At 45.9% G+C, this 26,902-nt stretch overlaps 1 protein-coding gene across 2 annotated transcripts in view; it reads right to left on the bottom strand.

The window, feature by feature from the left end:
• MTMR4 (myotubularin related protein 4) overlaps nucleotides 1-26,902 on the bottom strand; it is a 48,931-nt gene that overhangs the window by 16,602 nt on the left and 5,427 nt on the right. The window contains exons 2-7 of one of the 2 annotated variants that reach the window (XM_080983994.1): nucleotides 24,781-24,843; nucleotides 20,803-20,854; nucleotides 6,538-6,627; nucleotides 3,059-3,175; nucleotides 2,066-2,148; nucleotides 89-255 (exon numbers count right to left, since the gene is read on the bottom strand). In XM_080983994.1, coding sequence (XP_080840120.1) covers nucleotides 89-255; nucleotides 2,066-2,148; nucleotides 3,059-3,175; nucleotides 6,538-6,627; nucleotides 20,803-20,805 — 460 coding nt within the window. In that variant the 5' untranslated portion in view covers nucleotides 20,806-20,854; nucleotides 24,781-24,843. Of the gene's footprint in view, nucleotides 1-88; nucleotides 256-2,065; nucleotides 2,149-3,058; nucleotides 3,176-6,537; nucleotides 6,628-14,115; nucleotides 14,318-20,802; nucleotides 20,855-24,780; nucleotides 24,844-26,902 lie in introns of those variants that run through there. The other variant, XM_080983993.1, reaches the window with a different exon arrangement.

The raw sequence follows: 26,902 nt of genomic DNA, 5'->3' as shown, positions 1-26,902 counted from the left end.
TTAACGGGGCCCAGCATGGCGAGGCATGAAAAATGGCGGCTAGAGGCCCCTCTTAGATTTGCCTTAGAAGGTGTCCCTTTTGACCTACCAGGGCGGCAGAGGTGGGCATGCTGGTCCTCCTCATCAGCACAAACCCCCAAGCACCAGGCGTGGTAAGCAAACGCAAACAGGTCTTCCGGCCTGGTAGGGCGAGCGATGGCTCGGCTCAGCCTTTTCAGCCACTCCTGGCATTGCTTAAAAGTAGAAAAATGGCACCTGCAAGACATAGATGGGTACAGGTGCACTTTGTAATGCTCAGAAAAGCAAGACAGACAAACTGAACTACAGGAATGAAAGGAGACATAAGCACCCACAATCTCTTTGATGTCTACTGCCTGTGGCCACTAGCTTAGATACGTACTCAATAAAAACATTTAACAACAAAAACTCTGTATAATGGGATGATACATCTACTGGACCTGTGACATGTACCTAAGAACAGCAAGGTTTGAACTCCCTTTTTCCTTTACCTCCCCCATTCCGTTAACCACTTTTGTTCCTAGTGTTGTTGCTTTTTAAAACATACATATAAATACAGCTTTAAAAAACCACTTAAGAACATAGGAAGAGTCTGAAGGCCCATGTAGTTCAGCATGTTCTCATAGTGGCTGACCAGAGGGCTGTAGGAAACCCTCAAACAGATTCCAAGCACAAGAGCTCTTTCCCTTCCTGTGGTTTCCAGCAACTGGTATTCAAAAGCATTACTGCCTCCGACTATGGAGGCAGAGCATAGCCATCATGGCTAGCAGCCATCATTAGCCCTCTTCTCCATAAATTTGTCTCATCCTCTTTTAAAGTCATCAGGGTTGGCGGCCCCAAAGACTAATTTGTAGAGGAGAGGTCTTGCAAGGTGCTGTTAGCCAGGGCAGAAAACTGAACTTCCATTTGCAGGGGAAGTATACCTCTGAATACCAGGTGGTGATGGAGGAAATAAAGGGGGGGGGGACCCTGCTGCCATCATGAACTGCTTCTGGGCTGCTCCCCATTGGAAAGAGAATGTTGGACAAGTTTAACCTTGGCCAAATTCACCTAGGCAATTCTTATGTTCTGGTGAGGGGACTGGTTTACAGACCACACTACCAACACCATACGTTAGAGGAGTGGTGGGGAATCCCTGCATTCAGCTCAAAGCCAGATTTCAACTGTGCCTTTGAGGAAGGAAGAGGGTTTTGATGCCATGCAGCGTGCAATGGCAGCTCTGCCCATTACAAGTTCAAAGCATGGAAAGGCTCGTAGCTCAGTGGTAGAACATCTGCTTTGGATGTAGATGGTCCTAGGTTCAATTATGGCAGCATCAGGTGGGACTGAGAACATTCTCTGTCTGAAACCCTGGAGGGCCTCTGCCAGTCAGTTCAGATGTAGACAATACTGAGCTAGATGGACCAAAGGTCTGCGCTTAGTGCAAGGTGGCTTTCTATGTTGGAAATGTCTTGGCAGACTCACAACCCTTGCAAATATGCAAAAAGGAGTCCATGCATTTTGCAACTGCATGTGTGCAATTTCTGAGATGCAGCTGCATTCTGAAGTTTACAAAAACCGTAAGGCAGAGTTTGTAGTTCAACTGTGTGCACTGAAGTTATTTATATTCTTCCAAGGGGATTTACTGAGTTTGCCTTTTTCAAAGCCAGGATAGATAAAGGGTGTTGAAGAGCTTTTTCTATAATCTCTGTGCTAAAAAAAAAAAAAAAAAAAAAAAGAGACTGACGAAGAAAAACATGAAACATGAGTGGCATTGCTAAGAATTAAATACATGCATCTGTTTCCATGGGAAATAGGTTTGTGTGATGGTGTGCATTGTTTATTTAATAACATTAATATTCTGCCCTTTCTCATAGATGATCTCAAGGCAGGTCACAACACAACATACAGATGTGTGGGTCTGGTCTGATCCAATACTGGAATATATAACCTCAACAGGTTTCCAAGGGGAATGCAGCTCTTCACCCAGAAGGAGTTTCCCCCACCCCCTCATTTATGTTAGTTACCCGCCTGCTGTAACCTTAGGCTGTCATCAGTTAGCACCTACCTGACTACTTTGGAGTCCTTGCAGACAATGTGAAGCTGGAACATGTCCCGACTCTCCACACTTTCCATCATTCTCAAAGGCACCTAGAACAAAAGACAAGGAATGAGTGAATCAGTGTGAGGTTGTGTGGTGTAGTGGTTATAGAGTGTCAGACAAGAACCTTGGAGACCAGGGTTCAAATCCCTGCTCAGCCATGAAGTTCACTGGGTGACATTGGGCCAGTCACAGTCTAAACTACCTCACAGGGTTGCTGTGAGGATAAAAGGGGAAGAGAGCACTATGTACACCACCTTGAGCTCCTTGGAGGATAGGTGGGATATAAATGTAATTAATAAGTAAATTAACTAACTAACGAGGCAGGCAAATGCCAGTCTCTGCGGGCAGAGACCTAACAAAACTTCCCACATTTCTAATATCCCAGATTAAGATATGCTTAGGTCCAAAAGGATGTCACATTAAAGAGGCCTCACAGCATTAACAACAACAACAACATCTGTATTATTCTAACACAAAGGTTATCTGTATACCACCAGTTGCCCACAAGTTTCACCCAGGTGGTCCAACGGCATTCATATTGACTTTTAATCATATTTCCATTGTTTCTTTTACTTCATATATTTGCATTTTATTGTGTTACAATTTTCAGTGAATCCTTCAAGAAGGAATTCCACGCACCTCACCCACAAGTGTCAGATTGGTAGTGATCTTTCTAAGGGTGTTTGTGTATGTATCTTCCTCCAGAGGGTATGGTTAGTCCCTCCCTTTGCTTGAGTCACCTGGGGCTGCTTGAAGAACAAACAGCCCAAACTGAGTGGGTTGATCAGGAATGCAGGGGGACAGGGGAGCAAGGAGCACCCAAATAGGACCATTTTGGCAGCAGGGTTGGAAAGGGGAGAATAAAGGACTCTTCCAATGGTAAGGGGGGAGCGACCTAATCAAAGACATTGCAGACTCTGCCCAAACAGACAGACAGACGTGTAGCCCCAGACGTACGTTGATTACAGAGTCTTTAAACTTGATATGGAGCCGATAGTTGGAAATGGCAATGATGGCGTCACTCGCATGGCCCAAATATTCCACACCCTCTCCCTGTAGCACTGAAAATGGAACCTGGAAGGAAAAAGGAGGAGTGTTAAAACCTTATGGCTGAAGTTCCAAGGAAGCCACCACCCACAGCATCACTTGAACAGGTGACTGAGAGAGAGAGAGAAATAATGACGTCTCAGTCCATGAGGACTTTCACTTGGGAACAAGCTGGAAAGTTCTCAAGGTACTGGAGCAGCGCTCTACAATCTGGAATCCCCTGAAGATGTTGGACTACAACTCCCATCACCTCACCCCACCCCAGCTAGCGTAGTCAACAGTCAGGAATGATGGAAGCTATAGGCCAAAATCATCTGGGGACAAGAAGGGTTGAAGAACACTGCACTGGGATACAAAAAGAGCAAGGTCACTAAGCCTGTTCCTGGCTCTACAGCTCCCGCCATCAGTCCAGCACTCTTCTGGGTGTCTGCAGTGGGAACAGGTCCCAAGAGATGCATGGAAGCAATGGCTTCAATCTCCTCAAAATACACCCTCGCATTTCTTCTTCTTTTAAAATAAGGAGTTAGGAACATGAGGAGTTAGAAACCTCACTGGCTGCAGAGAGGAGGAGGAGGAGGAGGAGGAGGAGGAGGAGAAGCCACCGCCACCGGCCGCATGACATCACATGCACACACCTGCATGAGGTGCATGTGACATCACACACACAGCATGTAACATCATGTTGCATTTTTGGAGGAGCCCCCCTCCAAAAATGTGATGCAATGTTGCACGTTGTGTGTGTGATGTCACACACACTACATGCAGGCGTGTGCATGTGATGTTGCATGTTTGCGTTACGGCAGCAGGCAGCCACAATCCTGAGGGTGAGATGGCACCCTTGCTTCTTCAGGAAGGCTGGGAGAGACCCCCACAAGTCTACACTTGCTACACTAGATGATTCTGTATATAAGGCAGCTTCTTTGTTCCTAATATGACCAGCCAACTAAAGTTACCTCCCAATTACTGTATCTCCCTGCTATGTTAAGATACATACTGCACAAATACCATACAACCACATTTTAAGAGCTTTCCCCCACCCCCCTTTTCCCCACGCCCCCATCAAAGGTGTGGGAAGAGATGATCCTCTGAACTGTTGGTCTGTACTGCATTTGAACCGAACTGCTAAATTGTGTTTGTTTCCTCCTGAAAACATCAAGGGGTATCTTCCCATGCTTAAATATAGATCTCCTCCTTTCCTCTTTTTTCCCTTTCTGCTGGTTAACTGGGAAGCTTAACACCTGAAGGCTGGTGTGAAATTGTGCAGGGGATGTGAAATTCTCACAGGACTGTGGAAATCAGAGGGGGAGGGTTTGGAGTGCAATTTAGCTGGCAGCATAAAAAAGGGACACCTCGCTGCCTCACTCTGGCCTTTTAAGTTCTGGGCTTCAACAAGGAACAAGAAAGCATTCAGAGCCGGCTGCCTGCGTCTTTGAAACACCGCTGAGATTTTATGAAATGTGATTTTATTCCCTGGGGGAAGGAGAATATGAAATCGTGCAGCAGGATGCCCAGGCTGCCTTCCCCCCCCCCCCCGCCCCCCGTTACAACTCTCTGTGGCAACACTGACACAGCAAAATTGAACAAGGCTCAAAGGCACATCGGCACATCACAGGAAGCAAATCACAGGGCATACTCTCAAAAGCCTCCTCCTGTAATTTGTTCTCCCTGCCCCCATGCATAACCATGATAAAATATATGTATGAGCACACGGAAGACAGGGAGCCCCAATTCCATATGCAGCATTCCTCTGTTTTTCTTGGTTGTTTGAGTTTAATATTCTAAGATCTAGAGTGTGTGTGTGTCAATGCACACAATTAAAAAATCAAGGCAAAGAAAAATATATGCTAAAAATTCAGCCTCATATTTGGAAGTGTAATCCTCCCATGCCAATAGCTGGCCCAAACAATAAATTATTACAGTCCTCCTCAGAGTATTTGGGTGGAAAGGAGGCGGCATCAGAGGGGAGCCACAGAAAATTCCTCTCTGTGTGGGCTCTGTTTCCCTAAGGTCACTTTACAGGATATTTCGCTATCATCCCCCCAATCCCTTTTAATCCAATATATAATAAATGTGTTCAGAAGTGGTATTTTGGGGATTTTGCTTAAATCTGCACTGAGTTCACCAGACAAGATCTTGTTCATATGACATTCCAGTTACATTGCCCAATTACATGGCCCATGTTGAAATCCAGGTGCAACTAGGTTCTCTATTAGCTTCAGCTCAGAAGGCCTCTTCTATTGTGGAGGTTCCCCTTTCAAAGATGCACAACACCTTACAGTCTATAAATGCATAGGGAACTTGGACAGTGAATTAACAGTCTCCCAGAACCATAAAATTGTAGAGTTGGAAAGGACCATGAGGAACATTAAGTCCAACACCCTGCAATGCAGGAAAATTTTGCCCAATGTGGTGCTCGAACCCACAACCCTGAGATTGCGAGAGTCTCGTGATCTACCAACTGAACTATCCCAGGTCGACATAGAAATTTCTCAAACGCCTTTACAAACAAAAGGAAACCAAGGCTTGGCTGGCCCTTTAAAAGGCATACATAAAACTGTACAACTATTTTAAGACGTGACAAAACATGTCTGGGGTCAATGCTAGTCTAGCCCAGTAGCTGTTTTCTTCAGCCTTGAACACTCATAAAGATCTCTGTAACCCAAAGATTGAGCCCTTGATAAGGTAAAAGCTTTTGTTGTTTAGTCGAGTCCGACTCTTTGTGACCTCTGTTGCTACATATTTCTCATTCTGGGAGCCCAATGTGACTTTTACTGTGACAATAGCTATAATGTAATAATAAAGCCCAGCCCAGCCTGACAGCTTAGGTACGGGAGGTAGTTGTGTTCTTGGCTATCAGCAGCTGATAGACAGATTTGCAACATTTAAAGAGATTCTGCTTCTGGCTGTTCACTGTCCCAGTTCATTGCCAGGAGTGGCTTAGACTGGCACATTAAAAAACAAAAACTCAGGGTCATTAAGGACATTTTGAATTTTCAGTTTCTTTCCCACTATTTCTTTTCTTTTGGTGGTCACAAGTCTCCAGGAGATTGCACATTCCAGCAGATTGTGTGTGCTAATCTGACTGTCCCCGTCCCTCCCTTGCAAAGCAGAAGAAATATTTTGCAGCTCTAGAAGGGACTGAGAACTAGCTCTGAGGAGCAGGGGAAAGGACCAGGACTCACAGAGGTCTGAATGACTCCAGAGTGATAATAGTGTGTCCTTGCAGCAGCAGCTGTGACACAGCTTTGCACTCAGGCTGCAGGAAACATTCGCTTCCAGGAGTCTGGAGGGAGATTTATTACACACCCGCAGTCCTCACCCCTCCTGCCCGGCCATAAGGAATCACACCAAGCACCATCCAGCCTGCCAGAGCCCCCCAGGTAGCTTACCTGTAAAGACTCTTCTTCCTTGATCAGCTCTTTGTGAGGGAACAAGTCCTTGGCCTGGATGTATTCCAGACTGGGCGGGCCTTCTTCACCCTGGATGCCAAACACAAGAGCAAATGCTCAGAGGGGCACAGGACATTTGCCAAAACGCCACGGGATGCACATCCCAAACACAACACAGATACACTGCTTGCACACCTCCTCCTACACTGTCACACTTTCCCTCTCCCCTGCAAAAAAACCCCAACAAGCCGAAAACAATCTTTCTTTTGCCTACATACAGCATGTAACTTTGCAAGAACACAAAACGACACCAATTTCCTGTGCAGGGATGAGCCAAAGAAGAGGACAGGCAGGGTCCATACTGTGGGGAGGCTTATAATACTGACACACTGATACTGAACCATCTGCTATAGTCCAGGACTCAGAATACATGGGAATAACCCTTTCTGCTGCCCCCAATTCTGCCCAGCTCAAATTTATTTATTTATTTATTTACTCAGTAGATATATGCAGCACCAGATTTTTAAAACATCCATTAATATTCTCTAAAATGTATCCTAAAATATGGTATAGAATAAAACATAATCAGTTTGGGGGCAAACAGCTGACAGTATAACCACTCACAATCCAGTTAGCAACCACTACAAATCAGAGTAAGACCCCTTGCCCCCTTGCCCAGGAATAGGCTGGTCAGCACAAAAATTCCAAAAATGTAGAGGAGGAAACATTCCTAATTCCTTTGTATAGAAGCACTGTCCTTGCGTTCCATCACAAGCTAGCGTGTGTTCCCCAAGATATGGACTGGATCTAGATCCCACCTTCCAAACTAAGCACACCCCTGTTTTAAAACCAAGCAGGGAGATGTCTCTCATAAAAATAAGACCTCTCCTGATTTCCCTCTGAAGTCTGGATAGCTTCTGTTCAACTCCCAGGCTCATCTCAGTATCCCAGCATTCTTAGAATCATATTCTGCATGCAGTCTCTAAAAATTCTCCAGCCCCATCTTCACTAAATCAGTTTGAAAGTGGCCCAGGGACTCTGGGACGAAGTTATGTGCAGATGCTGAGAATTGTCTGAAAATAATCACGAGTTATAAGAAGAAAAAGCCAGGTCAAATAAGTCCAGTATTCTCTCCCCCCCCCCCCCCCATGCAGTGGTCAGCAAGACACTTTGGGGGAGGCCATAAACAGGGAACAAAGGCAAGGGTCACCTGCAACTGGAATCCTGCAGCAGAATGCCTCTGAACATGGAGGCTCCACAAAGCCACTGTGATCAACAGAAACACAACAGCCTCAGACTCTCAGTGCAAAGCAATGACCATTAAACAGCTTAGAGATCATAATAATTCATTAAGCAATATATAAATCCTGTCAAGCAAATAAATGAAATAAAGCTTGCTGTGTGGTTAAGCCCCCCCCCCTTCAAGGTATCTACCCATAAATTATCTGCACAAAAGAAATGGGGAATTAAGCATTTTCTGAACAATAAATATTTTTTCCACACTCTCTTGAGAGAAGGGACCCCTCTTCTATTTTAAACTCATTTTTTTACACAAAGGATGCCCATGTCTTTAAGTGTCAGGAACTACCAGAAGAGGAAAATATTTCAAATTCCTAGGAACCAGCATAAATTCTTGTAAGAAATGAAGAAACAGGGCGGAGTGGGCTTTCCGGTCCTGAGGTTAGCTTACTTTTTTTAAAGCTAGAAATGACCTTGTCAGTGCCAGTATGACTCCCCACTCACACCATACACTTAAAGCACCCTTACACCCCTTTAACAGTCATGGCTTCCCGCCAAAGAAGCCTGGGAACTGTAGTTTGTTAAGGGTGCTGAAAATTGTCACAGAGCTACAATTCCCAGCCATTACCAGTCGTAAAAGTTACCGTATTTTTCGCTCTATAACACGCACCCGACCATAACACGCACATAGTTTTTAGAGGAGGAAAATCCGTAGGCAAGCCACCCGTAGGCATTCCCTCCATAACACGCACAGACATTTCCCCTTACTTTTTAGGAGGAAAAAAGTGAGTGTTATGGTGCAAAAAATACGGTAATTTTCACTCTGAAAGGCCATCAGATAGAAATGGAGGGTATTTCCCCCCACCCTTTCCATCTGATCTTTTCCCGATGGTGTTTTGTTCCCCCATCTCAACTGGAAGCATAAGAAGAATCTTAAGAAAGCAGGAGGGTGATCAAACTTCTTCCCCAGAAACCAATAAACCAAGGCATCTTACATAGTTGCACATAGCTAAGCTATGAAATTTGCTCCCACATGACGTAGTCATAGCCACCAACTTTGATGGCTTTAAAAGGGAGATAACGCAAATCCATGGTGGATAAGGCTATCAAGGCTACTCACCATGCTGGCTTTGTTCTGCCATCAGTGTCTGAGTTGGTAAACTTCTGAATGCTAGTTGCTGAGGAACATGAGTGGAGATAGCACTGCTGCCCACATGTCCTTCTGGTGGGCTTCACAATGGGGCATCTTGTTGGCCACTGTGAGAACAGGATGCTGGACTAGATTGACCCCCTCTGGCCTGATCCCAGAAGCCAGGTTTTTCTTATATTATCTCATGACCTGGGTCTGGCTGGCGCATGCACACATCACAGTTTCAAAGCTTGGACTGGGAGGGTCATGGACACTGTACCGAGTTTTCAGACCTAGCACTGAACCTATTAAAATGTTGGGAAGGGACCAGAGCTCAGAGGCAGAGCATTCACTTTGCATTTGGAAGGTCTCAGGTTCTACGGCCATTTTACAGGTATAAGGCAGCAGGGCCAGGATGAACCTCTGCTAGGGACTTTGGGGAGCCACTGATAGTCAGAAAAGGCATACTGGCCTAGATCAGGTTCCCCCAACCTGGTGCTCTCCAGAAGCTGTTAGACTACAATTCACAGTAGCCCCAGCTAGCATGATGAAGGTTGGTTGGAGCAGATGGGATTTGTAGTCCAAAACTGCAGGTTGGGAGAAGCTGAAATTGTGGACCACTAACCTGACTCTGAATATAGCAGCTTTCTGTGTTCATGGGAGCATTTTCATCCTGATGTATACCAGGATGGTCTGGCACATAAAGGCAGTTATCATATGTTACATATTTCAATACTACTGGTCAAATCTAGAATCCACCCACCTACAGTAATACTCAAGGAGACTGCAGTGAAACTAGTTTTAATTAAAATGGGAGAAGCTTTTTAATGATGTGAAAGCCTTGTGAAGTTGAAGCATTTCTCCCACCCACCCAAAAATGTTTTCGCCCCATGACAAAAATCCATTTTAAGCTCAGGAAATATTGATTCTGGATGCCCCAACATCTGATCCAGACATACAGCCTTACCTATTCTTGATCTACTAAATGACTGTGGTCTGCCTTCAGACACTGACAAAGACCAGAATTTCTAGGATGCATTAAAACAATTTCTTCCCTTGAAAAATGACATCATCCCTCATTGGAAATTCAGCACTGAGACATTCAAGTTCACCAGGCTCTTCTAAATATACCAAACTAGGTTTTGCTTGCTTTCAAACTTCACAATATGAGCTGTTTCACCTATTATCAAGCACACATTTTATCTTCCCCCGAGAAGGTGGTGGTGATTGGGCGGAGGGAGATGTTTAATAGGACAAGGAGAAAAATATTTTAGGGGAGCTAGTTAACAGTTTCTTCAGAGGCAACTTCAATCAGGGGCTGAGCATTCACTGTTTCCCAGAGAGATACTGTTCTTCAAATTAGATACCTGGAAAATGACTTCTTCTTTTTTTGCTAGTCTAAAAAAAGAAAGGGCTGTGTATGTAGCCCATGATAAATATAGGCCAAGATGGAGCTATTACCTCCTCAGTCTTGAGGCTGAGGAGGCAGTCTCTGAACTTTCTCCCAAGTTCTGAACGAAGCTTTTAAGAGGGTAGGAACTTAATTATTTCTTACATGTATATCCCACCTTTTCTTGCAAGGAGCTTGAGAAGGTGTACATGGTTCTCCCTCTCCTCATATAATCCCTACAACACATCTGTGCGGTAGGTTGGGCTGATAGGCAGTGACTGGCCAAAGCCACCCAGCAAGAGCTTCGTGGCCAAGTGGCAATTCGAATCCTGATCTTCCAGGTCAGAGTCCAGCACTCTAAACACTGCACCTCACTGGTGCTCAAAGAGGTGCTCCCTGATGACAGCAGGGAATTCCAAGGGTGGGGTGAGAAGTGCATCATTCCCACCCCCACCCCCTTCTTGTGCCAGCTTAAGGTGGGGAGCGAGCAGAGAGGAGAGTGTTGCTGCTACCTATAAATAAAAGCTTGTGTACTTGGCAGATGGGGCTGGTTGTCTCTGCTGTATTTCAGGTCCGCTGGTAGTTATTACATCCCCCATCTATTTATTGTTTTGGTTTATATTGACATTTAAGGATAACTTATCTATCTTTAACTGTGATTTCTGCATTTCAGGGGGTTAAACTAGATGACCTTTGGGTCCCTTCCAACTCTACAATTCTACGACTCCATGTTTTCTGCTGCATTAAAATATGGAACTTTTATTTTATCTTATTTGTGGGGGGTTTCAGATGCTGTAAACCCCTCAGCAGCTTCTTTAAAGTACAAAGCAGTATAAAAATTAGCTAAATAAATAAGGAAATATCGTTTCTGAGTCAGAATAATTTTTTCCACAATTAAGCGTCAAACAATCCTTGGCGCCATTCATGGTCATTGTGCACACATGAGCCAGAAGAAGACAGAGGGTGGTTGTCATGTACCACGGACCTGTGGTCATGTTCAGTGGGGCAGCACACAATTTGGAGAGGATACCCAGTTATGAAATTCATGCATAAGTCATTCCATGATAGCAGAGGGAAGGTGGTCTAGGCACCCATATAGGAACCTGGCAAGCAATCTTGGTCTCAGTGGTGGGTGGCGCTTTGCCCTGACTATAACAGCAAAATCTGAACATGGATAGTAATATCAATGGGAATTCAGCTTATCCCCACAAATTAAGGACTCTGGGATCCAAAATGAAATCTATGACATACATCTTTATAGACAGGCTTATAAAAAATTAATCCACTGGCTCAAACCACTGAATGGCTTTGAAAAAAAGTGGCCTCAACATTTGCTTGCCAGTGCTAAGTGCAAAGTGCAATGTACGGAACAGCAAACATTGGCTGCTCCCGTAACCCCTACAGCCAGAGCTGTGTAGTGGTTAGTGTATCAAACTAGAACTTGGGAGAGACCAGGGCTCAAATCACCACTTGGCAAGAAAGTCCAATGGCCTCTTGGGCATCTCAGCCTAACCTACCTCACAGGGTTGTTTGGGGATTAAATGAGGAGGGAGAATGTACACCACCTTGAGCAACTTGGAGAAAAGAGTGGGATATAAATGCAATACATGCAATTGCACACACACCCCCCCAGCTTGCCCTTACCCTATTCCTAAGAATTAGCACTGGGATGACCCTCATCCCGGCTTGTCTGCACACACACACACCAATGTCCACCGCAGGATGGCTAGTGTTGGCGACTGCCAACTATAGGTACATGTGCACACGCACACTCACAACATGGATCAAGGATATACCATCCTTCACCACCTCTTCCAAGAAGCTTTTGGTACAAACCCTTCTTCTGCTCCCTAACACTGCCTTCACTAACCTAGTGCCCTCCAGTTGTTTTGAAATACAACTCATGTGAGCGCCAGCATCCTACAACTGTGCTGGCAGAGGCCAATGGGAGCTGTAGCCCTGTATATCTGGAGGGCACCAATTTGGGGAAAGTCCAAGCACACTTAGCTGATTTTGCTCACTTTGTCCCTGTTATCCTTGCACAAAGGCTGAAAATCATCTGTTATATTGAGAGCCTGCCTTTCTTCTATCACAGAACTCAAGGCAGTGCACAGAGGAAGGAAGGAAGCTCAATAGTAGAGCATCTGCTTTGCATGCAGAAGGTCCCAAATTCAATCCCCAGCATCTGAAGATAGGATTAGTAGAGACTCCTGCCTGAAACTCTGGAGAGCTGCTGTCAGGCAGTATAGACAGCAGTGAGCTAGATGGACCAATGGTCTGATAATACAGCTTCCTATGCTCCTAGGCACCCCAGGTAGTCTCCCATCCAGGCCCTGATCCACACCAATATGGACCATGTCCTGGTAAATTTAGGCTGCAAGCTTCTCAGGGGAAGGAAATGCCTTCTCCTTTCTTTCCTCCCCCATATTGCTCTGTGTGCAACTATTTTCATAATAATGCCAAGAGGCACATTGTGATTCACCTAATTCTGCACAGGCCCCCATGTCTGCAAGCACTTGACCCACTGGACTAACCTGTTAACATGTTTGCACACCTAACAGCCCGCCCCACATACACACACACACACACACACACACGCAAGGTACAGGCATCCGTGTGTGTGATAACAAAGCATCATTCAGTCAGGACAACAACATGTAAAACTGCACAACATAGAAGCTAATTCCTAGGGGCCTTGGGGGCTTCAGTCCCAATAATAAAATATTTAAGGGGGGCCGGGCCTCCACAAAGTTGATGGGCATTCCCATTCAAATGGTGTGTGTGCACCACATCATGTGATCAATTACGCAGGGCGGGGCTTGCCTCGGCCCCTACAATATTTTACTCAAGTTGGCACCCCAGCTGCACAACTTGTACTGCATGATACTACAAGGGGATAACTGGCTTCTGAGCCACCATACACACCCACCCCCCTGGGGCTGGCTCCACATTCTACTCTTCTCGGGGACAATCTGTCCAAGTGACTTTCCATCAGAGCTCCTTCAAGAGACAGCAGGCTGGAGGATGCACTCAGGAAGCCAGGAGGGAGGTTACCGTGCCGCCATGCTGAGTAACTGCATTTGGAGCTGCAGCCAGCTGCTGCTCATGAAGGGTGGGGAGTGGGAATCTCTTTCAGAGGACAGCAGAAGATGGGCGTGAAGCCTTCTCATTTCCCCTCTGCAACCAAGCAGCAGTCAGTGTGAGCCTCTCCTGGTATCAATCAACACGAAGAGGGGGATTCTAAGGGGAAGACCGGTGTCTCAGCAAGCCAGGCCCCCTCAACAGCCACCATGTGGCTATGACCTAGAGAGAAGTACAAAGCAAGAGGACCCACAGCCACCAGAAAGAGAGATTTACTCTTGCTGGGTGGATGCACCGCCCAGGCAGGAAATCAAACTTCTGCCTGCCTGCATCTTTGACCCCCTATTGCTTTGCTCAGCGGGGGGCAGGGGGGTGTCTATGCAACCATTTTGCAACCCCAGTTGGAACGGTGACCTCTAACCTCCAGCTGAGGATGAGGTAAATGCTGGGGGGGGGGGAAGCCCACCAGATCAAGGTGAGAGTGAAGAATTGGAGGTGGGATAGCAGAGCCACTCCCCAAGTACTAGGCTGAGAGAGAGAGCTGTACGGAAAGGCCAGACGCCTTCAGACAAGCAGTTCACAAGATGCTCCATTTCCAGACACCTCCTACCCCTCCCGCCTGCCCCCCCCCCCCAATATCAGACACGAAGAGAAAAATCCAGACTGATAAGCAGCCTTGCAGGTAGGCAGACAGAACAGAGAATAAAAGGGGTGGGGGCAGGGAACGAGACCCACTTACAAAGCAGTTGAGCATGGAGCATGAGACACGGCCCGGTAGAGTCATGGTCGCTTCCCGGGGAGGTCACCGGCTCGGGGGCAGGCAAGTGGCATTGCTTCCCCCTGCCCCCCTAACGACTCAGGCAGGCGGGCAGGCGCGCCAAGACATGCAAAGGGCTAGAGCATCTCTGCCGCCGCTGCCGCCAGAGCAGGTGCGCTGGCTGCTTCAGTGGCTGCTGACAATGGAGGGGAGGGGAAGGAAGGAGGAGGAGGAGGAGGGAGAGAGAGAGACTCCACCTCTCTCCGATAGAAGCCAAAGGAGGCTCTGCCATGCCAGGGGACTCCCTGACAGCCAAGCACAGAAAATGGAGTCCCTTACAGCAGGGTTCTGGGCTCGGCAACCCTTGCCCGCCCCCTTTGTCCTGGGACTACAGGGGCGGAAAGGAAAGGGGCCAAGAGGCATGTGCTGGAATGCACAGGGAACAATAGAAGCAGCGGCAGTGGCAGTCTGGCTTTGTGTGTTCCGGCAGGAGAAAGACCCGGCCAGGATTCCGCTCGGAGCTCACGTCCAGTCCATGCAGGATAGCCAAGCAGCAGGAGAGCAGAACAGGGGCATGCCGATGCCGTGCCTGCCAGCTCTGCTGCACGGCTACCCAGCGCCTGCAGTCTCCTCTGGCTAGAATCCAAAGACTACATGGTTGACATCTCAGGAAGACGCACACCCCGCAATAAGGCACAACAACACAAGGGACTCAGGCCAAAGCGAGGCAAGGAGGGAGTGTGCTTAGACCTCGCTCTGGCCCCAAAGGAGCTGCCTCCTTCAGCACCCAAGGGAGGCTGGGCAACAAAGTCAGCTCAAAATGGGTGGGGGAATTCCCCAGGTATCACTGCACTGATTGCATGAGAAGAGGGGTTCTCTGGACAGGTGGTGGAAGCTGAGGGGACAGCTGCCCAAGCCCCACCTCTTAAGCAAGGCCACAAGGGGAGTCTTGTTTTGTCACAAGCTAGGGGGGAAAGCGGTAGCTTTTGTGGGGGTGAGAGCACAAGAGAGAGAGCAAGCGGGGTGTAGAGGTTCGAGTGTTGGATTAGGACCTGGGAGATCAGGGTTCAAATTCCCATGCAGCCATGAAGCTCAATGGGGGTGACCTGCCACTCAGCCTAACCAACCTCACAGGGTTGTTATGGGGATTAAATGGGGAGGGGGAAAATCAAGTAAGCCGCCTTGAGCTCCATGGAGGAAATGGCAGGATAAAAATGCAATGATAAATAAAATAAATAAATAAATAATTGCTCCCTTAATCTAGGAACCTTGCCAGGGGGTGGGATTTCTGAACTAACAAAGCCACATTCTGTGAGAGGGTGACAGACCACCTTAAGCTCCTCAGTCAGATGCTCGGGAGTAGATGCCCCTCCCATTTCTGGAGAACAACATGCTATACCATCCTCTTCTTAAATTTATTGGGACCATGAGCCCTCAACACACACTGTCAGCAATCAAGTAGATTATAACTACAAAACACCTAAAAATAGCCCAAATAAAGGAAAAAAGCCAGGCAAAATATAACACTTTTTAAACCCCACCTATTCAAAGATTAACTCTGCCCAAACTGAAAAGCACCACAATTCTTCTGCATGGGGCAATCTGGGGGACAGGGATTCTATTGCAGCCTACCTTAGCGGCAATCGGTTAAATGCTGAATAATAGTAGAACTTGGGCAGAAGATCAAGATGTTGCTAAGCAGCCTAAGTCCTCCGCTGACATAACTAGAGGACTATGTTGGTTCTGCCTTGTTATTTCCTCTCCAGGTCCCCTGCTAGATCAGGCATTGCTTCCTTGGGAAGTAGGGTCCTGCTCCAGCACGAGGCAACGCAAGCCCAGTGAAGAGGACAAATCTAGGTGTTATGCAACAGTCCTATTCGCAGCTCTCTGCTTGCCTCTTTCAAGGTGGGAGTGGGGCATATATATGAAGGGGAAATGGGTTATTTAGAATCAAAGAACCGAGAAGGGAATCTCCTCTAAGAACTGGAGAAGCACCTATCTGCTGGAGATGCTTCAGGGAATCCCCAAGAGTTAGTTATCCAGCCTTGAAGGCCTCCAACAAGGGAGAGAGCCCACCACTCCTCAAGCTGTTCTTACCAGGACAAGTGCTTGTCCTCTTCTCTGGGACAGCCATTCAGGGGGTTGAAAATTATACTCAAGTTCCCTCCTCTGCCTACCCTCCTCCAGGCTGAACATTCCCAGTCACTTCAATCTTTCCCCCATCAGACTTATTTTCCATGCCAGTGACCTTCTTTCTTGCCCTCCTCTGAAGCGGTTCCGATTTGTCTCATTCGAACTCTTACCAGCCTACTGGCTCTCTCTGCAAACACTCCCACCCCACCCCCAACTGCTTTTATTTCAGGTCCTGGAGCCTTGCCAGAGTGCAGGAGGAAACTGACTGAGAAGGGGGTGGCACTGGCCTGGGATCACAGCTGGGCCCAGGAAAGGCGAGGCTTCTATAAAACATTCAGGGAACTTTAGGAACGTAAGGTAGACATGTCGTTTCACCTCAATTCACGTTTTACCTCACTAAAGAACCCTAGACAGTGGCTTCCTGCTTGAGGTGCCTGGATTGCTGTAATCCGCCTTACAAAGAATCATAATACCACCATAATTTAAAGCAACAAGTCAAAGCACAATAGAAAAAGAGCTCCCTCATGTCAGAGGTAACTGGGGCTTGTGCCTAGCAGTTGTTCAAATGCAATGAAAGTGAATGATATCCAGCCAAATACAGATGAAGGCCATTTCATTAAGGTTCTATCAAAACACACCCATACTTCTAATATGACCCTCCACTAGACAACAGCTAGCCTACATTGTCACCGGGGGCAGCGGGGGCGGGACGTCACATACGTGTGCAGATGCCAGTCCCCCGTCTCATAAACCCATCCATAGAAGGACTTGCATGGCGTGATGGCACTTCTAGTGTGCTTCTTCTAGCTCCTCTACAGCTAGAAGAGATCAGTTCACTTGTCCTCACCACCTGCAGCCATCTCCACTCACCTGTGGCTCACAGAGGCCTTGAGGCCTTGAAGCAGGGGTTGCTCCCAGCTTGGCTACCTGAACACCAAACTATACTTGGCATCCATCAGGTAGTTTGCCCTTGAGTGGCAGGTTCCTTCATCACAAACAGCCAGCATTGGTCTGGACTGGGACTCTATAGGGGGTGGGGAGGGATTAAAGCCCTCCCCTCCCACCTGCCATTTATTCTAATGGGAGCTCCCCAGCTGCAAATAGCAGGCACAGGAGCCCCTTCAAGACTGAGAGCAGAAGGCAAAGGGTTAAAGCCCTTTCTTCCTCCACATGCTAGGGTCTGATCTAGAACTCCTAATCACCCCAACTTTATTGGAAAGCATACACCTCCACTAAAAGGCAGATCATGGGATTAACATCATACGTAGCTTGGAACAGAAGATCTGAAAATGCCGGGTCGGCGCCTCTGGCAATGGCGGATTTCCTCCGATCGGGAGGAATCCGCTCCGTGGAAAACAGGGTCTGAACCGCCACGGCGAGGCAGAGACCCATCAAAAACCACAGGCGGGAGAAGCCTGTGGACGTGGGATTCGGCTGGCACCTTTGCGCCCTCCCTACTCGCGGGGAACCCCGGTTTTGGGGATCCGGAACGACGTGGGGTGAGTGGCGCGGTGCTTTGAATCGACTGCTTCTTTCACAGAGTGAAGCCGCATTGCTGTTGCCGGAGAGCGCTGACTTTTTCCTGTGGACAATTGCATCTTAAATAACTGTCCGTGAGTAGAACGGAAAATTGGATTAATAAATTTCTCTTAATTTGGCACTGAAGCGGGAAGGTCTAAACAGGAAGTCCACCTTCCGCTTTTGTAGATAGATTAAAGCAAAGACACGGCAAGCTAGAGTTTAGAAAAGTCGTCTGTAAAGGATCAATTTTCATCATCTAAAATTACTGAACCCCCCTTGGAAGCAGGAGAAGAGGGGGGACTTTTTCTGGACTGTTTAAACCTGCAGAAGAGAGTGTAAAGAAAAGCAATTTTCCACCGTCTTGAACCTGGGAGCGGGGTGTCAGGACAGACGTCCTCGGGAAGTTCATTGACTATAGACAAACGTTTTTGACAGATAGTTAAAAGAAGAGAAACATAGTGATTCCATTGTTCCCCTTCGCATCTAAAAGGAACAAAATATTGACAAAATATCTGAAAAAGGAAACTTTGTTGTTAGATCTGCTTTAAAAAAAAAAAAAGATAGAGATGGATACAAATAGAAGCTTTTTCCCCTAGAGTGAGCTTGTGAAACTGTTATTAAATCTGAACTGGGGAGCTTTGCAGCTGCAATAGATTAAGATCGTGGGACCAGACTCTGACCTTGCACAAGAATGTACTCGGAGGCTCTGGTGCTTGCTTTCTGCAAGACAAGTGCTTTACTGGAACAGTTACATGAGAAGACGGATTTGAGGACTGTTGCGATCAGAAATTTTGGACAGGCAGTGGGTATCTATATAGAACCCACTCAGGAATTAATCCAGGAGTGTGCTCTGACAGATCGAATGAGGGAGGAGGTTGTTGCTGGACCTCGGGAGGCAGAGATGGAGGGAACTGTGGCCCAGCAGGAACATGAGTTGTTAGATCTGATGAATGAACCTGGAAAAAGCCAGATTTGGAGAGATAGAGTCTTGCTTGGCTTGGAGATGGGGGGCTGGATAGAGCCCCCTATGCAGGGATGTTTTGACCTTTCAAGTCTGGCTTTGGGCCGGGAGGAGTTCGGAGTTGTGGGAGCCCTTAACTTTGGAGGGACCTTGAAATATGCTTCTAAATACCACATGGTGTTCAGTGTTGACTATGGAAAAGGGGCTGGTCTGTCGAGAAGGGACAAAAATATCATCAAGCTGGAGTCTCCACGAGTGAAAGGAGCAGAAGACAAAGTAAAGTACAGGTATAAATATGAAGAAGACCTGCGGAAGGGACATGGAAGAGATTTAAGGGCCTCGGACATAAGGTTACCAGGTTAATGAACTAGATGGATGGGACAGAAAAGACTGACAAAACCGAAGACCAGGAGGAAGAGACGTTGGATGAAGATTGGAAGAAAGTTTTAAAAAATTTATTTAGGAAAGTTGTGTAAAATTAATGAGTATTAGAAAAATGTTGGAACAAAATTATTTGGCTTTAGCAGAAATGTTAAAAAGAATTATGTAAGAATATGTTATGGTTATGAGAAATTAGTATAAATAAGATTTAAGTTTTAAGTTTTAGGTTTTTATGGTAAGATAAGGTTAAAATAGATTAAGGTAATTTAATGACAGAATATTATGAAAGATGGAAAGGATTTGCTGAGATAATTAATAACTAGAATACAAAAAAGGGAGGTGTGAGGAGGTCGATGAAATAAGGTAATGACAGTTAAGGATTTGGGAATACTGGATCTGTTTTTAAACTATTTTGTTTATTTTTGCTTTTTGATTTTGATGTATTATGTGTTTTGCTTTTGCTTTTTGACTTTGATTTTTATCGATTTGTATTGTTTAATTGTTATTTGTTTTTCTTTTCTTCTCTTTTTATTTGTTTTTTTGTAATCTTAAAATTCTCAATAAATATTATTTTTTTTAAAAAAAATGCCAAGAGCCTTACCTTGGGACTTTATCTCTGAAAAACCTGTGCTATTCCCCTCCTGCCTGTGATCTCAGGACAGTAACAATTTGCATTTTTTATTTCATTTAAAAGCATTCATAAACCACTTAATAGTTGAAAATGTTCTAAGTAGCATACAATGTAAAAAACCAACAATATCACTAAAACACACAGTAAAAACCAATAAAACAATAATATAAAAGTATATTTTAAAAAAAACAAAACCAGGAATTCAAGAGATTCAAACACATAAAAACAGGGTCCGATTGTACGGGTCAGGGAATAGCAGCAAAGAAGCCTGCACATCTGCTTCTAGCTGGCCTAAGAATAGAAGAATTATTATTGGCTAGGCACTTACAAATTAGAGAAGGGCTGTACCAGGATAGAAAATGAGTCCTGCCCACAGGCTGACAGTCTAGGGTCCTCCTTCTAAAGGCCTTGGGCAGAGAGCTGTCCCTCCCAAGCCCTCTACTCACCAGCCCCTGGTCTCTCCCTACATCTTGTCTTAAAAAGACAGTCAAGCAAGGGGTGTGGGTCATTTTTATGCGGAGAGAAGAATACTGGCAGCGGGCAGAACAAAGGTGGCAGGGGGTGGGGCCACCCCTCTCTTCCCTCCCTCCCCACCCCAAGACATGGGAACTGATCACTTGCAAGGGACTTTTCTTTCCCCTTTTTCTTTCCTCTCCCCACTCAGTTCAGCTTCTCCCCACCACACAGACATTCCCTCTGCACTCCAGCCACATGAAACCAGGTAGAGGCTGACCTGCCCTTCCTGCCCCCCAAACTCTTTAAAGAGGAATCATGTCCCTCTATAAATGACTGCAGCAAGAAAGCTGGGCAAGGCCTTCCTACCCAAAGAGAAGCATGCTACAGCCACCTCCATTCTGCAGCACTTGATCTCAGATCAGCTTCTCCTTAGCCCTCTGCACAGCATTTCTGCATCCTTCAGCTCTTATTGCAAGAAGCCATACAGGCACAGAACCGGCAGCCTGCAGCCACCACCAGAGCGAACCTCAAAACAAATCCACAGCAGAGTGAGATGGAGACAAGGCAGAACAGAAAGCCCACTCACCATGGTCGGTCTCCAGATGTTGGTTCTCTCTCCGGAGCTGCTGAAGATCCACCTATATTTTTGAGAAAAGGAAGCCTGTGTAGCAACTGGATGTTTTGGCTGCAACCAGAAGCAATGGTGGCTTGGGCCTGCTGTCACAATGGCCTCCTTCATATGCTCCTTGACACAAAAACACCAAGTGCCAAACCGTGTGAATGCGAAGAGGCTGGCAAGGAGCACTGTACCAAAGCTTCCTCAGAAAGCACACAGGGAGAGTGAATGTCTATCCTGCAACCCTCACCCCCGCCACCGTTTTACAATCCATGTAGAAGAAAGTCCACATATTAGCCTATCTTCCTAGCAGGTTCTTCCGGTATGGAAACGTGACATTGCAGGTCCAGATAAGCAACATTAGAGGAAACTTGAGGGTGCCTTGGAGCAAAGGGAAGATCACTGTCCACTATAGAATGCATTTTGTGTGCCTTCTGTATATGTAAAAGCTTTGGTCTCAATATGATGTGATGAGAGGTGCTTCCCAGTTCACTCTAACCCAGGGGTTTCCAAAGCAGGCAATAGGATTACCTAAAATGCTAAGAGGTGGGGGTGCAGCGCTGGAGGTTTATTTGACTATCAGACTTTGAAAAGCTGGTAACACTAGATCAGGTTCATCAGTTTGGTTGAATTGATTAAACAAAATAGTTCTAATTGCATTTTCAATAAATGTGCAATGAATTGTTTTGAATGTTATTGCATCATTCTCTTCCTTAGCAGGTTGTGCTAAGGTTTATGAAATCAAGGGGGCAGTGGCCCCAAAAAGTTTGCCCCTACCCCTTGCCTGCCCAATGCCTGCTCAGCCAGTCTTGGCATCCAGACTACTAACAACTAGGAGTTAAGGGGGAACAATCCTAGTTTTCCATATCTGCTTAGCGAAGCCCTGCCCATTCTGGGACCCTCCAGAGGTTTTGGACTGCATGTTGGCTGAGGGCGATTTGGACTGCAAAACACCGGGTGGACACCACATCAAGCAAGGCTTTTATACAAATTAAGCCAGGAATGGAAATTCTATTAGCAGGGAAAATACAGTCTGTTATGTGCAGACCTGGAGTAACCTTGTGAGAAATATTGATTCTCTTTTCAAGATACTTGGCACTCGACATCTGCTTTTTGGTCACGACTGATGTGAGTCACAGTCCAAAGCATTTGAAAGAGACCAAGCTAGGAAAGGGTAGCAGTGCGGGGTTGTTTTACTATCATAGAAATTGTTTCATACTTGACCAGTTCAAGTATGGGGCTGGGAGGATTCTACCTCCACATCCATTTTTTAAATCATCTTGAATTGTTATTACATTTGGTATCAAAATATTTATTGGTTGATTTAAAAGCATTTGTAAACGGCTTTACAGTGGTACCTCGGGTTAAGTACTTAATTCGTTCTGGAGGTCCGTTCTTAACCTGAAACTGTTCTTAACCTGAAGCACCACTTTAGCTAATGGGGCCTCCAGCTGCCGCCGTGCCGCCAGAGCACGATTTCTGTTCTCATCTTGAAGCAAAGCTCTTAACCCGAGGTACTATTTCTGGGTTAGCGGAGTCTGTAACCTGAAGCATCTGTAACCTGAAGCGTATGTAACCCAAGGTACCACTGTATATATTTAAATTTTCCAAGCAGAACCTCCTGCAGCCAATCGGAAGCCGCAGAAGCCCCGTCTGATGTTTGGCTTCCAAAGGAACATTCGAAAACTGGAACAGTCACTTCTGGGTTTCAATCATTCGGGAGCCAAAACGTTCAAGAACTAGGCTATTCGAAAACCAAGGTACAACTGTACTTTAAAATAATGATACAACCTTAAAAAAACACCCAGAAATTTATCCAAGGAAAGGCTGGGCTACAGAAAAATAGCAACATGAAAGAAAATTTCTTCAAATGATGCAAAACATGGAATTCATGGCCACCACAATGTGCAGAGATGGCTGCCTTGTGAGGTTGTATGAAAATAAGATTAATTCATGGACAGGGAGACAGCTATCACTTGCCAATGACTACACTCAACCCCATTCAGAGGCAGTCTATCTATGAATACTGGTTGCTGCAAGAGCAACTTGTCTGATTACCCTGCCGATGAGTTTCTTGGAGGCATCTTATTGGCTGCTGTGGGACAAGAAGGGCTTTTGGTTTCATCCAGCTGCGGGGCTCTCTCTCTTCTTATGTTCAAATGGCTTTAGGCAAATTAGGGGAGATTTCCACAAAGACTATTAGTCATGGTGTATATATGGATATATGTTCTGAGGAAGTGCATGCCTGACTACCAGTTTCTGGGGGCTAGGGAACAGTGAGGAAGGGCTTTTGCCTTCATGACTGTGGACTTGATAGAAACATCTATTTGAAAGCAGGATGCTGGACCAGATGAAACACAGACTGGCCTTATCCAGCAGGGCTCTTCTCATGTTTTTAACATGCTGGGGAAAGAGGAAGCCTTCCAGGCTCCTAATCAATCACAGAGAGGCTGACTGGACCCATCGGACATATCAACCACACCCAACACCTTCTCCAAATATGCAGTCTCTATCTATTATGCAATGGTGTGTGTGCGTGTGTATGTGAGAGAAAGTGTATGAGCAGATTTCTTGTTTCATTTATAGCTGGGTTCTGGCTCCCCTTTTTATAATAATTACACACTTCTTATGGTTGCTGTAGTTTTCAAACATTTTGAAATGCAGCCTCTGGAAACAAGATACATTTCACAAAAAAGCACTTCTGATGGTGCCTGTGCCAGTTCCTGGATGTATTCAATTTACCGTAAGTCAGTGTTTCTGAAACTTGGGTCCCCAGCTGTTGTTGGACTACAACATCCCTGACCACTGGTCCTGCTAACAACAGCACACGGCAACAGGCCAAATCAAATTTGACATAGTTCTGGCCTACATTTAGGTTATAAATGTAAACAGGGACTCAGGCACTTTCAACTGTGCTATATGAACTCTCAAGTGGTTGTGCAGGAATCACAAAATTACTCCAACAAGGCAGCGTGTGGCTTGAAGGCCCATGATGCAACCACCTTGTGAAAAGCTAAGCAGATGCAGGTCTGGTTGTTGCCTGGATGGGAGACTGCCTGGGAGACTGCCTGGGAAACTGTTTTCTAACCTCTCAAGATCCATTGTGGGGGGAAATCAGATGTAAATGTAATGAATAAAAAACTGGCAGTGTAGTCATATTATTATGAGCATTAGCATTTTTATCCCGCTTTTCAGCCAAAAAAACCTCCCACAGCAGTTTATAAATATCAGTGAAGAGACAATCCCTGATCTTGGGCTAACAATCTGACAGACACCCATGTAGACATTGGGACAGGCATGCTTTTTCTGTGCAATTCCCCCTAACGGTAATGGAATGCAAGGCCCTGTCACTCTCAGGAGGACTTGCTGTATTTGCATGCAAAATACATGGTGGAAAGAACCTTGCACACTAGCCGCTCCAGGGTGGATGACAGATTTTAATATTTTTTGTAAAGGAAAAATATTATCTTTGAGGAACAGAGGCAGCACTGGACTGTCATATAAAGGAATCCACAGGACCCACAATGCAATCCAGGTCATGATTCTCCCAGGTTTAATCAGACGAATCCACTTTGGAATTTGAGTTTGGAAGATTACTCCCACCTCCTTAGCCACAGATGAGGAAGAGGCCTGATGCAGCAGGTGTTTAAGCAAAGCCTGTGGAGAGGCCTTGAAGTTCCACATCTATCTCAGCCTGATAGAACAGTACATTGAATGGGATTACTCTGAACTAAGTGGATTTCCCAGCAGGATATTTCTTCTACCCTTACCAATGATGAAGTTCAAATATTACCCCAAAAGATGACCCAATAATTGCTTACCACTTAATGCCTAGTTTGAGGGAAATGGAGCTAATTTACAACATGCTAGGAGAAATTATACCTGGGTCTTTGTTCAGCAAATGCAGAAATGAAACGCAGAACTGAAAACATTAGCCATTAAAAGTACCTTGCAAAGTCTCAGTCTTCCTCGGTTCGCAGGTGTCCGATTGTACTGGAAATAGACATTTTCCTGAGGGGAGAAAAGTGAATGGAAATCAAGGGAGTGGGGAAGAATACCAAAGGACAACAACAGCTTTATCCTTGCATCTCCCTAATAAATCATGCCACACCAACTCCCTTCACTGTTGAAACACTCCAGCTGGTTTGAGAAAAGAAGAGTCCAGCAAACTGGATGCCGTAAAGCTGCCCTGTGCTGAGCTAGATTATTATTATTTATTGAATTTATATACCACCCTATACCCGGATGGGCCAATGGTCTCGCTCACTATAAAGCAGCTTCTTAAATTCCTGGTTGATGCATCGGCACAAACAAATCTCTCCCCAAGCAATTCAGTTACCACAAACATTCAAGCCAATCTGTCCATAACTTTACCAAAGTTAACCAAAAAGAAAAAGAAAAATCAAGGAAGTTTAAATAAGAAACTGCAGAACCAAGAATAAGAAATCTGACATTACTTCTCATGAAATAGTGGGTCAGACGAGATTATAATTGAGGTTCCTTCCCTCTGCATCACAAAAGAGCTGCTGTTCATTTGAAGCTACATCAACTTTTTATGGTCATGCCTTGATGCTCCAGCAAACATTAAGGCCAAATAAAGATTTCACACCTACAGCTTCCTCTGTCAGGATGTGATTTGCCTGTTTGATAAAAGTCCCATTTTACTGAGCTCTCATTGCGTTATTTTCCCCCCAGTATACCATAATCAGTGTGTGAGTGCAATATGCAAAGCTTCCCAATTCCGTAAGAACAGACTCAGACCAAGGTTCAGCCTAGGCGTATATTTTGTTTCTCTGTGACCAGTCAGATGCTTCCAGGAAGTCCGGAAGCAGGGCATGAGGGCGACAGCCCTTTCCTGCTGTTGCTCCCCAAGAACTAACATACAGTAAAAGACTCCCTCTAAACATGGAGGTTCCATACAACCACTATGGCTAATTGCCATAAGCCAGGGGTGGGGAGCTTTAGGCCTGAGGCCAAATGCAGTCCTCTGACCCCCTGTGTTTGGTCCTCAGAACAGAACCCAGGTTGAACCCCTGCTTTGCATCCTTCTTTGAGTGTTTTTACCTGGCTGGAATGTTTCCTTGAACTCCGATCATGCTTACCTGAACGGAAAGCAGAGAAGGGTGTGGGAGTGTGTGCAGAAACTAGCCTACTGCACAAAGGTAAAATCTGCATTCATTGCTCTGCTCACTTTTGCCTCTGGCCCTGCCCATCACTGGCATGCAGACCTCAGAAGGTTGTCCTGAAGGGAATGAGGCCCTGGGGTTGAAAATACTGCACCCCATTTCTGCCATATCGACCTCTCTTCCTCCTTCAGCCTACACCCCCATGAGCATTTTGGTTGTGGCTTTCTGCAGCTTTACCAGCTTCACAGTATCTTTTTATTTTTAATGTGGCTCACCAGGGAGGGTTGTCAGGCTGCAGCCTAGAGATTCCCTGTGCACCTTTAAAATCTACCACTGAATAAGAAAATGAGGCAGACAGCCCTGTTATCTCTTTCCATCCCCCCCCCCCCGGCTGTGTTGTTCAGCCTGCCATATGGAGCAAGACTTTCTGTGTGCCATACAGCTATGTGGGAGGGGGCAAGTGTAACAGGACTGGGGCCTGGGGGTGGGAAACCATGCAGGAGAAACCTGGATGGCTATGGCTGCTTCGTCTCCTGATACAGCAGAAGATTAAAAGGTGCAGAAAGAAAATCCAGATTGCAAATCTAAATTGATGCATCTGGTGGAACCAACTCCAACCTAAGAAAGGCCACACCACAAGAAGCCACATAGCTTTTAAGGTGCCACAGCACTGCTTATCTTCAATTGCAAAGATTAATTATGCTCTCCCAATGTGTCCAGATCAGTGTGGATGACGAAAACCCTTTCAAATACCTTGACTGTTAAATCCTTGTTATAAGAGACAAGCTGTTACCTGTGGTGGCCGGCTCATTTGAAACATGTGCGATTGAGGTGTCAACACTACTTTCAGCTCAATACTAAATGGACCGCCTTGATACGTAAGGCACTTCCAGGTAAGTGAACTTATAAGCAGACGGCATGATACAAAAACCTATTAATTAAAA

Source organism: Podarcis pityusensis, assembly GCF_964106645.2.
Source record: "Podarcis pityusensis genome assembly, chromosome: 15".
Taxonomy (NCBI): Eukaryota; Metazoa; Chordata; class Lepidosauria; order Squamata; family Lacertidae; genus Podarcis; species Podarcis pityusensis.
This window is presented reverse-complemented; position numbering and strand designations above follow the sequence as displayed.